At 38.7% G+C, this 16,484-nt stretch overlaps 2 protein-coding genes across 2 annotated transcripts in view; both read right to left on the bottom strand.

Moving 5' to 3' along the window:
• eif2ak3 (eukaryotic translation initiation factor 2-alpha kinase 3) overlaps window positions 1–6,204 on the bottom strand; it is a 42,572-nt gene extending 36,368 nt beyond the window's left edge. Inside the window, exon 1 of the mRNA XM_073835121.1 lies at window positions 5,767–6,204. Coding sequence (XP_073691222.1) covers window positions 5,767–6,056 — 290 coding nt within the window. The 5' untranslated portion in view covers window positions 6,057–6,204. The remainder of the gene's footprint in view (window positions 1–5,766) is intronic.
• Window positions 6,205–7,150: 946 nt separating this feature from the next.
• rpia (ribose 5-phosphate isomerase A (ribose 5-phosphate epimerase)) lies at window positions 7,151–14,685 on the bottom strand. Its single transcript, XM_073835120.1, has 9 exons — window positions 14,334–14,685; window positions 13,472–13,532; window positions 12,770–12,825; window positions 12,632–12,691; window positions 11,502–11,566; window positions 11,308–11,376; window positions 10,862–11,003; window positions 9,441–9,540; window positions 7,151–8,218 (listed from the first exon to the last, which is right to left on the bottom strand). Exons 1-9 carry the CDS (start codon window positions 14,499–14,501, stop codon window positions 8,121–8,123), a joined length of 819 nt encoding a protein of 272 aa, XP_073691221.1. The 5' UTR covers window positions 14,502–14,685; the 3' UTR covers window positions 7,151–8,120.
• Window positions 14,686–16,484: the final 1,799 nt, after the last annotated feature.

Below are 16,484 nucleotides of genomic sequence, written 5' to 3'. Positions count from 1 at the left end.
ATAAGCGCTTCTGCCATTTCAATTGACCTTGCTAAATCTGGCCCATCCTGCACAAACTTGCACTGCAATTTCACAGAAAAGCATCTCTAGCTTATTTTTATAACAAAACCAAACATAACGAAGCACACCTGTATGATTTCATAAGCTTCAACACTCAGTGAAAAAAAACAAAAAAAATAACATGCATCATAATCCAGCGCAACAAATCACATGAAAACATAAAAGGCGTATGTCACACAAACTAATTCCATCAAGCACATGTCCCTGTCATTTCACTCGTCTTTAACTCTCATCATCTTCCTCCTGTTTCTATCTCTCTAATGTGCGCGGTGCGGAGAAATCAAAACTGTGTCACATGGTGCTGCTCGCTTCCTATTGGACGAGCCCTGGCCTTGATCTAGGTGGCTGATTTGTTGTTGCTAAGCAGTGAGGACCCAAACTACAGGAAAGCCGAGGTCCTGACTGCAGGGTCCTAGCGCCTTCGGTTTTGGGTCTCGATGTCCCCCCTTTACTTTCTCCCTCCTCGTCTCCCCAATCTCTCCCTCTGCCACACCTCTCCCATCTTCCCACCCATTGCTGCAGTGCAGTAAGGTGTGTCCTCTGCAATGAATGAAGAAACGGCTTAAAAGAATCAAACCATAAACAGAGCCAAAAAAAAAAAAAAATCTATCAAGTCTCGAATAAGCATCACCACATGGCTAAGAGTAACAAGACTGAATCGATAAGCGTACAAAACATGGCATTCCTTTTGTCCAAGATATTTTAAGTGCTCATCCATGTGGAAAACTTTGCGTTCAAATATGCCAAGTTTGGTCCTGATTAAAAGACGATAAAGTCTTATCGCAAAGCAATGAACTTGACTTGACATCATATAAAACGAATCTGACTGTCTCTCGCTAGTTATCTAACCTTCAAGTCAGACAAAAAAAGCTCACAACAACAAGCGCACAAACTCTACCCTTTCCTGCTCTCTCTCTCTCTCTCTCCCAACTCAAATTCTGAGCACTTTTTCCTTCCAATCGTCTAATTGGCCAACAAGTTTGCCAGCTCAGCTCTTCTGATTGGCTGTTGCTAAGCAGTAGGCAGTTGGAGCTAGACGTCTGGCAGAGTTTGCACCAGGCAGTGGAGAAGCGGCATCACCGTGAGTGTGTATTTGTGAGTGTGTGTGTGTGTGTGTGTGTGTGTGTGTGTGTGTGTGTGTGTGTGTGTGTGTGTGTGTGTGTGTGTGTGTAGGGCACCTCGAGCGAAGTGTTCCTTCCAAAAGGTCCCTCAGGAATCACCAGCAGTCCAAAAATACACTCACCGAGGCAAAGCTGTGCTACATTAGTCTACAGGCCATACCTGGATCATGTTCGCCAATGGAAGCACCAAACACATAAGCACAATTAACACAAACTAATTCAGTAATGTGTACACTTAAACACCAATTGTGTTGGCTAGTCTTTGCTCGAACACCAGCATCTGGTTGGTTCGTTCATCTGGAAGATTTTTAATAAGTTGATGAGAGCATCTTTACCACAAGTGTTCCCCGCGATCTTTGCTTTTGTTGTGAGTACATCTCTCCAGGGTTAGACTCCCATTTGCCAGTCGACCATACTGCGCAACACATAAAACTGTCCCAGGAGAACACCATCCCCCAGTAAAGCTGTTCCATGTTGCGGGGAAGGCCTGAAGGTGTTGATTATCATTGCCGTGTTACTGAAAAGCGAGCACAAAGGTCTGTGAGGTCCTCGTGTTCTCGCGTTCATGCATTATCGATAAAAGCCAAGGTCTTGTTTGTTTATTTACATGTGATTGACGGTTGCTTGAACAATGTACATAAATGCATGAGATGGTTTGATATTGAGGATCGCGTAGAGGTGCGAGCGGGTGTTTTATCTTGGCAGCAGGTGTGAAGGCAGCTGCTACTCTCACCCCTGTAGAGATACCAAACCAATGCAGTGTTAAACACACTACACACTATTCCCTCGAGTGTGCATGACACATATAACTATGCCACCAGAAACAAAGACCGGCCCCTCCTTCTAGTGATATATGACTACTGTCAAGACAAAGTCCCAGGAACTTCACATTAAAGCGCCAGCGCTGAAGTGGTGTTTAAAACTGGATTTCCAGCAGGCTATTCGTACGCACAGATAAAGCAGTGTTGCACTGATCATTTGCAACACATCATGTAGAGCAGTGGTTTTCAATCCTGGTCCTGGGGACCCACTGCTCTGCACATTTTGTGTGTCTCTCTTATTTAACACAACTGATACAGAGCATCAGCTCATTAGGAGAGAGATCCATGTACTTAACTGAGTGTGTCAGATAAGGGATACATACAAAATGTGCAGAGCAGTGGGTCCCCAGGACCAGGATTGAAAACCACTGATGTAGAGCACGGAAAGGTGACATTCATATAAACCCCAACTAGATTTTTTCTTGGGTAAATGACTTTGTGGTTGGTGTAGAGTTGCAAAAAGCATGCACAATATTTTTAGTTATTTCCTCTATAACCTGCAAATTATATGAATCTTCTGTTCATTAGGGTGCACATATGTAATAAGCTGACTGTACTTTTTAACACAAGCAGACTTTTAATATCCAACGGACGTGGTCCATCGGTCAAGTGCCATTCTTCATTCACAATTTTACATGAAAATTGCAGATATTTCTTTTGAGCTCTTAACATAAAGGGACAGTTTAGTCATAAATATAGTGGTATCGCAATAGCAAAACGATATTATCGTGGTCACATGACAATTTAAAACGATAGTCTTTAAAGTTGTGTTTTTGGCCATTATTCTTTGGCACAGTATTTGTCAAATGAACCAAAATAGAAGGAACAATATGGCTTAATCCCTTCACAAGTCTGTTTTCGCTGTGCTTTTCAAAGGGAAGTGTGCACTTCCTTCAGGCGATAAGCTTGTGATCCAGTGTTTTCCGTGGCTCAGAACGGCTCAGTTCACAGTAAATGCAGTGAACTTGTTTATGGCATGTGCTATGAGTTTAGCACGTGTCTGGAAAAGCAACAGCCACCAGAGTTATGCTTTATTTTCACAGCAGAATATTAGAGCATTTCATTAGATTTGCAGTGAGGCATGTTTTTGTAAGCTTGTTTTCACTGAAGCTGGAGTTTTCTGTCAAAATAAAAGCTTAAAAGTGCAGTATGAATTGCTGACAGCTAATGTTAGTGGTTTAAATAGGTAATGTTACTGCAGTCCAAATTCAGAAATATCTCTTTTAAGTGTAGAAATAAGGAAATCAGTATTGTAATTTCCCTACTGTAGTGTAAAGCAAAAATAATACATCTATGAAATATTTTACAGTGCAATTGTTTTACAATATATGGCTATTACTGTCATAGGAATAACAATAATATTAAATGGCTGTTGTTATTATATTCTATTTTGTTCGGCTTCCTAAAGCACCAATGTGAATGTAATTTAGACTTTGACAGTATACCACAAATAAAAAGAGGGTTGAGTCTCCTTTAAAGTTCAGGTACAAGTCAATTAACTTTTTTCTAACTTTTTCTGACAAAGTGCATTAGTTAGAATAATTTAATAATTACAAACTTATCTTTTTTTTTTAATATCGCAATAATTGTATTGTGGACTTTATATCGATATATTATCGTATCATGAGATTTTGATATTGTTTCATCCCTACTCATATTAAAATATTTGAAACTTTCGTTTGAGATATTTTGAGAAATGTATCAGGGTTTTGTTTCTTCCATTCCATGGAAGTCTGTGGTCACAAAAACAGTTCGAACATTCTTTAAAACATCATCTTGTGTGTTCTACAGAAGATGAAGATTGTACAGGTCTGGAATACATGAGTAAATGATTAAATTTTTAGCTAGCCCTTATACCCCCCCCCCCCCCCCCCCCCCCCCCAAAAAAAAAACATGCTTTTTTTGTTAAATTAATTTCCCTTTAGTTCAAAAATTCAAAATTAAATATAAAAATAATTTAAAATAAACACCAAAAAATTTAATTGATTAATTAATTAGACTATATTTTTTGTAGAATATTTTTTATGTTATAATTATGTAGTTATATATTAGAATATTTTATTAAATAAAAAAACAAAAACAAAATAGAACATTAGCACAAAGTATTTACAACAAGATATCAATTAAATATTTGCTTATCTAGATACCAGGTGTCTGTTTCAACACTTCCTGAATGTGACAACCATAAACCTCAACTCTATATATAGCAGTTTTCTGATGTAACAGAAGTCTTCATCTTTTGCCTTCAAAGCTTCTCAAAAAACCCTGAGCACTGGCAAACCGTATCCACCCTAAAATTTGTCGCTGCAACTCACGTTTGGGTTATCTGCTCCTTCTCGTGTTATTTCCATCTTTGGAGAACAGTCTGTTCTAGGTACTTCATTGCATTGTTGCTTTTCTCATTCCACCTCTTTTTGTAAAACCTGAATCTGTAATTATGAGAACCAGACTTGGTCATGCCAACTTGTGCTTGTTTGGAAAAATCCTCCATGAATGGGTGCGCCACACATCGATGTGACAGCATGTCGATGGTGAGGGAAGGTGTGACAGTTTTTTTTACTGCAGTGGAGCAGATCAGGTGTACTCAATGATAACATTTGTGGAACCAACAATTACACCCAAAACAATATTGGAAAAACTTTAATTATTACATGGAGGGAAAAAACAAAACATTCACCTTAAAGCTCATTAAAGGACTTGGTAGAAATGCTGGGTTAAAAAAATCCAACAAATCAAAACACCAGAAGAGTTTCTATTAGTTTCAAAGCAAGACCCCCGACCTCACATCCTCCTATTCGACACTGATTCTCTCTAAGGTGGGGCAGATGGCTAAGATGCGCTAACACAACTGATATCAAAGTCTGCAAAGCAGAAGGACTAATTCCCGCCACAAACAAAAACAAAACATCAGGAAAGTTCCGGAGCACGAGTCTGGGCGCGGGGAGACGCGTCTGTTGCGCGCTGAGCAGCGGTTTAAAGTGCGTCAGCGCAGCCTCCGCTCCGCTGCCTCCAGAGACCGCAGTCTTCTGATGGACACCGGCTTCTTGTAATAACTATAAATAATAAATACTAAATATATTCATTATCCAAAACTATAAAAACGACACTGCTGATGTTCAAAAGTCGTTAAAAAACAGACGCTTTTTGGCGTCTTTGAGTGTGTTTACAAACAGTATTGAAGTCAGACTCACATGCATCTCACGCCCACACTCCAAACACTGCAGCAGTTTTCAAGACAGAAACAGCCTTCTCAGACTGCAATAGCAGTTTCAAACTCTAGAAAAACAGTTCAAAGGCAGACAAAGTATATAATGTGCTCTTTAATTTCATAAACACGCACTCAAGCCATAGAGTGTGATAGGTGATAAGCGTTGTGCGCTCGCTCTGCAACTGCTGTCAGTCATCTAAATCTCCATAGTAACAGCCAAATTCCTAACTTATCAGAATTTAACGTAACTTACGGCAAAAAGGCAGCTGTGTTATAAATGACAACGTCAAGACCATCTATAATGATCTGCTGTCACGCGGATTTCATGTGGTAGTGTAAATATTTGCACATATTTCTCCCTTCTTCTTGGCCCAGCAGGGAGAGGTCGACTGCTACAAACATCCGCCCATCGAACTCCAGCTCAGCTGCCCTACGCAAACTTCACTGAAGTTAAATAGGCCAACTGAAAGCAGCGTGACAACCTAAAAAAGCGTGTCACGCCCATACAAGCCGAAGAAACTTCTGCTACGACTCGGTAGAAACTAACGATACCTACCTCCGCTGCTTATGGAAGTTTGCGTCACTCTCTCCAGACGGCTCTTCACTTTCCCCGGTCGAGCTGTAGTCGTCGTCCTCTACGGTAACTTCTCCGAAGCCAGGGGCTCCTCCGACGCTGTGCCGCTCCATGACGGCGGCATGTTCCGCCGTCTCGGTGTTCGCCGTCGGAGCCACTTCGAGTTCTCTTTCTGAGAGAGACGCACTTTGCAAAGTAGCCGTTAGCGTTCTCAAAACAAGCAGCAGCAGCAGGGATGTGCACACGTTTCCAAACTGAAACCCCCTTTCCATTGGGACAAGTGGCACATGAGTAGTTAGGCAATCACATACCAAAGTAAAGTGAATTTAAAAACTAGTCTATAAAAGGCGTTTCACAATTACACTCGTAAGCTATTAGACCTCTTTCTGTTTCCCCCTCTTAACGTAAACATGCACTCAACAGCACCATGTTATTCCCTTTATACTTGACGTCCGCCGTTCCGTGGAAACGTCAAGCCCCGCCCCGTCTCCAAACGCCCATTGGCTGCGCTTGAAAACAAATCCCTGCAGTGTGTGCTCATTGGTGCTAGCGCTTGTCAATCTTCACGGCTCGTCTACTAAGCAGATTTTGATTGCGTCCTACAACTGTCTTTTACAGTGGAGTCTGTTGACGTGGTCGGCCCTCTAGCCACTTCAGTGCATTGGGAGAATTTCCTGTCAATCAAAAATATAGGCGGGAGGAAAGGCAGCATAGAGAGGGTATGGCCGTCTTCTGAAGTGTATTATTGGCTAGACCGTCGAGTTTGAGCCAATGAAATAGTAGCATTGGCTCTAACGTGTTTCATTGGTATGTTTACGGGAGCCGCGAAAGTGCTCTAGTCAACTCATTGGTCTGATGCACTGTCAATCAAAATCATCTCTACTGTGATTTCTAACGGAGGGGCGTTGCTGATTTGTTCTGAGCGAAACTTGATTGGCTGAAAAGTACAAGATGGGAAATAACGACGTGGCCGTTTGTTTGCGGATAAAAGTGAGGTCATGTTTGACAGTTTTGTTTCCGGGACTTTTGGTATGAAAAGAGCGATGTGCTCAACCCTGGCTCAACCTTAGAGCAAATTGTAGTAACTTAAGTACTCTTCTTTAATTTCATTTAATTTGTATATTACGTCACTTATTGAGTTGTAATTATAGCCTTACAATCATAATTGTTCTTAAAGAATACATTCACAAATAATTTAAAAAACGTCTGCACTTGTTCAGTTTACTTTTTGTTGTCATGAAGGCAGGATATTGCATGATGTATATGGCGCCCTCTTGTGGTTTGTTAAATAATCTTCTAACCCATGTTTTACGTAACTGAGCCACTGTTCAGCAAAATGTCAAATGCAAAATAACTAACAAAATAGTTGATTGGTCCAGTTTTAATATCAACTTTCAGTCTGGAGCGCAACATTTGAAAACCTCAGTATCACAGTTAAACTGGTAGAGTAAAAGACAAGCTGGTTTTTGAAGTAGTACCAGATCCAAAAATCACAGTGACCTCTGTGAAGAGTTTTCATTAGCAGAACTGAAAGATCAATACATGTACAGAAGATAAGGCTTTCAGCTGTGCCACCAACTCACTGCTGCTTTCATCCCTCAAAAGCACTGCATTCGTGGCCACAGGCACATCGAAAAATTATACAAAAACAAAATCGATATCAAAAGCCGAGTGGCATTTCACAACTTCAAATAGTGTCCAGGGGCAGAATGCTCTGAAATGATTGATCACTGAACTAAGCTAACCGCTGTTTGCTGGCAAAGGCCACTAGTTCTGCTTGAGGATTCACGTTGGAGCGTCTGAGGAAATCGGTCATATTTAAATCAAGCAAAACATTCCAAATGATCGTACAAACCCACAGAAACTATACTAACGATGAATTTCGTTGTGATTGAAAAAAAGCTGCATGCATTTGTAAGGCTAGCAATTATGCTTTGTGAACATTTATGCAGGCACAGACGCAAGCCACAATATTCATACATTAGCAAAAATGCCTATATAAGACAACATTCATGGCTACATGAAGAACATGGAAGGCAAACTAACAGTGTAGATGTAGAGTATAGACAGTCACTGTAGACTCTGGTCCAACTTAAGCAGAATTGTCCAGAGGAAAACAGGAATATCTGAAAGGTCTGTGAATCTAAGGTGACATTGTTGTGTAAAAATCCATATTTCATGTGCACAGCAGCATGAGGCGTACTGATCAGACATCTGACGGTTTCTGTAACAGAAAATAAAAGAACCTGTAGGGAAAGAGCTGCCAGAGTCTGTGTATTTGAACGGCACTTGAGGTGTGCTGGCTGATCTATCGCAACAGCACAGGAAGGATCTTCTTAGTTGACAGGAGGGTCTCTAGTTTTAACGCTCCCATCCTCCATACCGAAGTACACCCGCTCAGCCATTCCCACAAACAAACCCGTCTCAACCACACCTTTACAGAAAGAGAGAGAAAATTCATTTGTGCTTAGGAATACATTCACTACTATTCAGCGGTTTGCAGATGGAAAATTTTAGAAATAATTTTTTTATTCAGCAAAGGCACATTAAATTGACCAGAAGTCCCAGTTAATATCTGCAAAATGTTAGTTATTTTTCCAAAAGTTTAATACTGTGTTGTTATCTGAATGATCCACAGCCTGTGTTTTTTTTTGTTTAGTGATAGTTGTTCATGAGTCCCTTGTTTGTCCTGAACAGTTAAACTGCCTGCTGTTCTTCAGAAAAATATTCTTCAGGTTTTACTAATTCTGTGATTTTTCCGCATTTTTGTGTATTTGAACCCTTTCCAACAATGACTGTATGATTTTGAGATCCATCTTTTTACACTGAGAGCAACTGAGGGACTCGTATGCAACTATTACAGAAGGTTTGAACACTCATTGATGCTCCAGAAGGGAAAAAAAAATGCATTAAAAGCCAGGGGGTAAAAACATTTGGAATTTGAAGACCAGGGTAAATTTAACTTATTTTGTCTTCTGGGAAACAAGAAGTATCTTCTGTAGCTTCTGAAGGGAAGTACTAAATTAATACATTATATTTAGGCAAAATAAGAAAATTCTTCTGTTCAAAAGTTTACACCCCCGGCTCTTAATGCATAATTATTTCTTCTGGAGCATCAGTGAGTGTTTGAAACTTTTATAATAGTTGCATAGGAGTCCCTCAGTTGTCCTCAGTGTGAAAAGATGGATCTCAAAATCATAGTCATTGTTGGAAAGGGTTCAAATACACAAAAATGCTAAAAAAAAATAAAAATAAAAATAATAATAATAATAATAATGTGGGACCTGAGAGATTTTTCTAAAGAACAGTAGACCTTTTAACTGTTCAGGACAAACAAGGGACTCTGTGGACTATATGTAAAATATCTTATTTAGGCCATTAGTAATTAAAATGAAAAATAACATGCATTTTGTATGATCCCTCTTATTTTGGTAAAATAATTAACATTTTGCAGATTCTGCAAGGTCAATAATTTTAAATTGTTATAATATTTCTATATATTCTTAATATTTAATAAATTTAATTAATATATATATATTTTTTATCAGCACATTAGTAAGCACAACAGACTTCTTTTAAAAACATTTTTTTTTTAAATCCTACCGACCCCAATCTTTTTAACAATGGAGAAAAGAAGGATGTTCATCTGTACTGACCTGGGATCATCTTGATGGCTGTGTTGACCTCTTTCCAGTTTTGTGCATGCTCAAACTTCCAATCCAGGATGAAGTTACTGTTATCAGTAACCACTGGACCCTACAGTAAAGAAAAATCGTCAGATGACTATCAATTTTTTATAGGCACAAAAACAAGCTGTTCAGATTTCGCTCCTCCTGTGATGTAGGAAGGGGATCTTAATTAAATATTACTGCCCCTTAATCTGCATGTTTCCACCCACGGCAGCGTCATTGTGTTTTCGCAAGCGACAATGGTGTATCAGTTCAACGCCATGGAAAAAGTTAGAGCAAATCATGCTAACTGTTCTGTCGTGGGCTGCACAGACGAGCACAGAACACTATGGATTTATCGATTTATTTACTGTATATTACACTGCTGCCACACAGATCTAATATAAATGTGCAATATCTGTCCCAGTTGTTTACCTTCACATACATATCCAACAGTTTTTGTATGTAGCTGACAGTTTAGGCACAATAAGACATGAAAGAGAACTTAGTTTAGTACTCATGTGCTTCGGATGTGCAAGCTCAGAAAACCCTACATCAAAATTTTAAACTGATATGGCCCTAAAACACATACTCTCAATAGATACACATGATAATCAAAACCAAACACGTGTTTTTTAGCAATAATCTGAGGTACAAGCTGTAAAGGTATAGCTCTATTCTGGAAAAGGGGACTTTTGCTTCTGATATAATAAATGATCTGTGGGGAATTTTGAGACTTCACAGGCACATTCTGGGGACACCTGAGACTAAAATATATATATGTATCATCTTGTAAAAAGGGGCATAATAGGTCTCCTTTAACTAATGTGAAAAAAGTGTGAGAAGCTACTGAATATAATCATTTTTAAATATAATAAATTACTTGCGCCTGAGTGAGCAGACGAAACACAATAAATACGGTCTTTGCTTTAGGAGGTGGATGCCTGCTGTTTGGGAACGCAGTCATGTAAAACAGTTCTGGAAGGCAATTATACAGAAATACTTTGACAACAGACTTTGGTCTGGAATTTAAAAATTACTGTAATGACATTTCAGAGGCTGTGCAACCAAGTCGGCCCACTGGATAGTCAGGTTATGCCATCCCATGGCACAAAGTCACATAAATTTCCAACTCTCATTATTCGCCTTAACTCTTTATCGCACAAGTCAAAAACCACTTCAAGCTAGCGCGGAAATGTTTTTGTGAATTGTTTTTTCTTGTTTTCTTCCATTTGTTTCTGATACGATACTTTAAATTGACCATAAAAACAGGGTGATGGAAACACAGCTTATGATAAATCAAGCTCTTTGGGTTGATCTGGTTATTCAAATGAAATTAGATAAAAAGGTAAAAGTATAATATAACAAGTTAAAAAAGCACCCCAAAACATTTAATTCAATACTCTTACAGCTTTACTGACTGCCATTCTCAGCACAGCCTCTCCTCCAAAGCGCTGGGCAATGGCTCTGGACACAGGCACATAGGCCATGGGAATGACCTCCACTGGCACACCTTTCTTCCACTGCTGCCCCAAGGCCTTCGAGTCCTTTCTACCCACACAATAAAAGCAATACAATTACATCACACAAACACTTCTGAACTTCTACTGGAAGACTGCCTTACATAATTACAGCAATCACAGACTGAGTTATGATGAAACATAACCACTGTTTCACTACATGCAGTGATCAGCAGAAAGATCAGCAGTAATTATGGGAGGCTAAATATATACCAAATATTGTAATTCAAACAATAGAGAACAGTGCTAGCAATGCGGTGGGTTGATTTCCCAGAAAATGCACGAAATGAAGTCATTTTTTGGATTAAAACATCTGCTAGACACCACATACAAACCTATAGTCTGCGATGACAATGAAGTGTTTGGCACAACCAGCCACAATCTTCTCCTGGGCTAAACATCCTCTATTTTGAGGGAGGAAAAGAAAAGGACATGGCACTAGACTTGATGACACCTCAAGTATTTCACACAAATGAAAATGAAGAGAAATGGACAAAACACTTGAATCAAACTGATTTTCCAATCATACCCTCCTCCTTTAATCAGTGTCAAAGCAGCATCAACCTCATCAGCTCCATCAATCGCAACATCCAGCTAAAACACAAAAATATATATACATTTTTATTTGTGAAAAATTATTATTGTAATTTTTCCATCAATTCAGAAACCCCCTGCAGTTCCCCATTAACCCCCAGGGGTTCCCGAAACCCAGTTTAGGGAAAACTGATGTAGTTAAATTTGGGTACCTGAACTCTTTATGCTGTTCAGGGTGTCATGTGTACTCAGGTGACAAATTAAAACAGTTGTAGTAAAGTTCTTTGGCAAAAAGCTGTTACTAGATTTTTTTTAAAGTCAAACCATCCATTTAATCGGCCTGTCCAGCATAGCATAGCATTGTTTTACTTGATTGTTTTTGATCTGTTCAAGAGGTAGTTCACCCAAAAATGAAAAATTTCACCCTAAAGCCATCCAAGGTGTATATGGCTTTCTTCTACAAAGTTGTAAAAAAATGTCCTGGCTCCAGTGAGAAGTGACAAATGCAGAGGAGAACAACAGGAAACAGAGGAGAGAACAAAACAAACCACCAGTCATGAATCAGAGGTACAAAACAAGGATTGCTAAAGAAAAATGTGTTAGGGTTTTGATATAAGCCAAGAGGAGACTGGTTTTCCTTTGCTGTAAACAAAACTTGGTTCTTGCATGATTCTCACCAGAGAATATGTTACATCCTATGTCTGGAACGCCACTCTCTTCTGAATGCGCATACAACAGTTAACGGAAGCTAGAGATGATGTTCACAAATACATCGATTTGCTTCAGAGGGTTTTTTTTTAACACCCCACAGCCACGTGGAGCACTATTTATGATGGATGGATGCACTTTATTGGACTTCAAAATCTTGGAAGAGTGGGGACATTTTTTAACATAATTCCGAATGTATACGTCTGAAAGAAGAAAGTCATATACACCTAGAATGGCTTAAGGGTGAGTAAATCATGGGCTAATTTTTGCAAAACCTCATTTTTGGGTGAACTATAACTTTACATTGTCTAAATAATATTTTTTACTCTTCTACTGTCTTCCTGAAGCTTCTATATTGAACACTGCAATTCACTCATTCCAGCTGACTGTTATCATGCTGTCTCGGCCCAAACTCACCTCAGGATGTCTGTCTAAATCAGACAGAGTGAGACCATGCTGCAGAATCAGCTGACGGGCCTGGATCAAAAAAATTCAAATCAGTTAGTTATAAAACACAGGAGTTTTCTAGCATAATAGCTTCATATGAATGCTTACCTGGAATGATGTTGGAACACACACAATATTCAGCTTTTCCTGTCGGACCCTCTCAGCTAGAAAGAAAACATCATCCTTTAGCAATTACCATGGTTAAGAACTATAGAGGAATTTGGTCAGGTACCTGGATGCACGGCCATATTGGCAATACTCGGATGTAAACAACAGCATGGATCACGCAGTTAATGTACTACTGAATACGTTGTTCTAATTTATGCTGTCTAAACCATGGGAAAATTGTGTGGAAGCTGCTAAATCATAAAGAAGACTTAGTAAAACAAAACATTTTGACAAACTAAAGTTAACAGGTGGTTAAGATGCATACGAGCAGTATTAATGAAGATATTAGCCTAATATAATATTTCACCTACCTAACTGGAAATGATAAGAACAAACACAAATGTTGTCAAGATTCTTGCGCTGGAAATCCTGGTTTAGTTTTTGCACTCTTCTCCTTGATCTGTTATTATAACTTTCAGCAGTCTATAGTGCTCCAAATGTTTTTCCCGGTCCGACCAATTAGTACAGCCCAAAACATGACAACAACTGACAATTTTCAGCAGCCATATTCAGCAAAATATGCAAGTTTCGTTCAGTTCAGTGGCATTGTTTACATTCAGTGCCGCCAATATGGCCGATTGATGACGCTTCATAAAAACAATCTATAAACATGAGTGGGTAACATTAAATTAAATGTCTTACCCAGCCTGTCCACAGCATAGACGATAGTTGAGCCACTGCCCACTCCAACTACCTGATTATTCTGAAAGAGAAATGAAAAGTGAAATTTTTTAGCATAAGCATATCCAAACAGTCACAAATAGGCAAACACAACATTGACAACCAGGCTGGAATTCATTACTTTTTTCTATAACGGGTCAGAAAAAGAGGTACTAATCATATCTAATACACTTCATAGTAAAAAAAAAAAAAAGAAAAAAAAAGTGTGCTTTTAATGACCATTGGAAATACAACACCAGTCTGTTTTTGAAAGCATGCAAAAGTCTGAGGTTTGCAGAGGCCAAAGTTCAAATTGCTAGTCCTCATTGTACCACTGATTGAATCACTCAGCTGACTCCCAATTATTTATAGTACACAAACACAGTACCCGTTAGCTATTTCCAAACATGCTAATCACTAAAGGTTTAATTTGAGCAGAATTAGCTTCCTTATATCACCTAGCTTATTGTATGTTTAAAGCAACCCGCTTCGTAACGTAAATAAACTCAGGTGCTCAAGTGATGCTACCTGAACTAACGTTACACTCACTTACTTACTAGCGTAACGTTACTTTACAATCTAACATGTAGCATCCCAGCTAGCATGGATACAGCTGAAGTGTCACAGCGGATACTCACTACTACATACTGTAAGTTACTGTCAAAGCAGTTAGCCATAGCAAATACAAAACACCAGTACTACAGATATGTTGATGGATATTAACCACGTGAGATACATCGATATGAATCGTGTTTAGTCACGCCTCCTAAAGTGTTTAATGCGCCGTTTATCCATTTAAACTAATATAACTAGTGTTACAACTAAGGTAAATACATGCGCTCACCTGTATGTGGTTGTCCACAGCAGCATACGCTGCAAGTTTTTTGGCCTCTTCAGCCATGAGAGTGCCGTGGTGTCTCCTGCTGCAGCTACACACGTGTTTCCCAGGCAGAGAGAGGAGGAGAGATCTGCTGCTGATCACTGCTAACTCAACCCACCTCCGCGGCCTCATCACACAGCGCGTCCACGATCAACACAACGAAATGCTTACCACACTAGCATACGTGCACGAGCAGAGCGATATTAGAGAAGCTAAACTGAACGGACAGTAAGCGAGATATTAAAGAACGCTCAAAACTACAGCTGTCAGACAGGTGTTTTCGTAACAGCCGTGTCTAGTTGGACTCAGTGATGTGTCCGATTCCGCAGCGAGTCGTTCTGTCGAGTCGAATCTTTTCACTAAATCACTGACTGAATCTAGAACCATTCTCTTTCGGTCATTTCTGATTCGTAATGAACAGAGAACCTGTGACATTTGGAGTGAAGTGAACCGAGAATCAGAGTAATTTGGTTTCTTAATAACTGGATAGTTGCTTAATAACTGGATAACAGAAATATCATAAATTACATGTAGAAATGTGTTTCGATTATTGATGGCTTTCGGAGGACTGCTAGGATTTTGAACCAATAACACATTTTTACTTTATTTTACTTTGTTTAACACACATACTGTACGAAATTTGGTTTTAATAAATAGCATTTTATTAACAGTATCCAACATCCAGCCGAAAGATACAAATAAAACGCAATAAACAGCCTTTGCGTTTATTATTATCATTGTTGGGGAGATACTAGATACATGTGATGGAATTACTTAATTTAATTACAAAATAAATGTAACTGTAATCTGTTACAATTACTGAGAAAAGATGTAATAGTTACTTATGAACATAACGATTACAAAGGGGGTTACATCTAGATCTATACAGATTTGATTGATTTCTTTCCCAAATTGCTTTGACTGCTCTAAAATATGAGAAACCAATGTTTTTTTAAGGAGTTTAGGACACAGAATAGGACACATGCTTATTTATTTATATATGTTTATCTCCTATTTAGTTATGTATATGCTTTATTTTTGAAGATTATTTTTTAAGCGTTGTTATATGTCAGTGTTTTCTGTCTTAGCTATGCATATTTGATTTAAAAACAGTATCTTTGCTAATAAACTATATCTAGTTATGTTTTTAAATCTGTATTTAATCTCAGAACGATCTATAAGTAAAAAGAGATGCTAAAGTGTACTTTTGTGGTGGCTGTGCTTTAAAATCTTATATATATAAATTATTTAAAAAAAATTTAAAAGCCTGACAGTTATCAGTGTTAATAAGTCACTCTGAATCGTTCTTTGAACCATTTAATTGAAACGAACTGTTCAAAGGAACCGAATCGAGGGAATGAGTCATACATCCTATCAATAGGTTTGTAATGCTGTTGTTAACTATACTTTACATGACCAGTAGAGGGCAGTTTTTGCTTACATTTAAATATAAAAAAGGTTAATAAATATAGAGGGTTTGCACTTTAGCCACGATTTGGTCAGTTATCCAGATGCGCGGCCATATTGGCGATACCCGGATGTAAACAACAGCATGGATTGCACATTATTTAATGTACTACTGAATACATTGTTCTGATCATTTATGCTGTCTAAACCACAGAAAATAAGTGGAAGCTGCTAAATCATATTGAGAAGAACTTAGTAAGCAGGAAAGGGTGCACTTTTGACAAGCTAAAGTTAATATGTGGTAAAGATGCATACAAGCAGTATTAATTAAGATATTAGCCTAATATTTCACCTACCTGACAAGACTGTTTTGCTCTGGAAATCCTGGTTTAGTTTGGCCAACCAAAAACGCCTTTTGTTCCCTCTTCTCCTTGATTTGTTATAACTTTTGGCAGTCTATAGTACTCCAAATGTTTTTCCCGGTCTGAGCGATTAGTACAGGCCAAAACAAGATAATAACTGGCCATTTTCAGCAGCAATAATCAGCTAAATATGCGAGTTTCGGTTCAGTGGCATTGTTTACGTTCCGTGCCGCCACGCGCCGTGAAAACACTCTACGCTAGTAAAAACATGATCAGACTGTGGTATTTAGCAATGAAAATTAACAGTAGCCAACATAAATAGAAAACAGAGGAGCACTGAAACAGA

This window comes from Garra rufa, chromosome 2, assembly GCF_049309525.1.
Source record: "Garra rufa chromosome 2, GarRuf1.0, whole genome shotgun sequence".
NCBI lineage: Eukaryota > Metazoa > Chordata > Actinopteri > Cypriniformes > Cyprinidae > Garra > Garra rufa.
Note: the sequence above shows the minus strand (reverse complement) of the source record. Positions and strands in the feature narration are given on the sequence as shown.

Coding starts and splice junctions, on each gene's coding strand:
- rpia (XM_073835120.1), bottom strand. CDS start 14,501: ATGAGGCCGCGGAGGTGGGTTGAGTTAGCAGTGATCAGCAGCAGATCT. Junction 12,826..13,471: donor CTATGCTGTGGACAGGCTGG/GTAAGACATTTA, acceptor TTTTCTTTCTAG/CTGAGAGGGTCCGACAGGAA. Junction 11,377..11,501: donor ACACTGATTAAAGGAGGAGG/GTATGATTGGAA, acceptor CCCTCAAAATAG/AGGATGTTTAGCCCAGGAGA.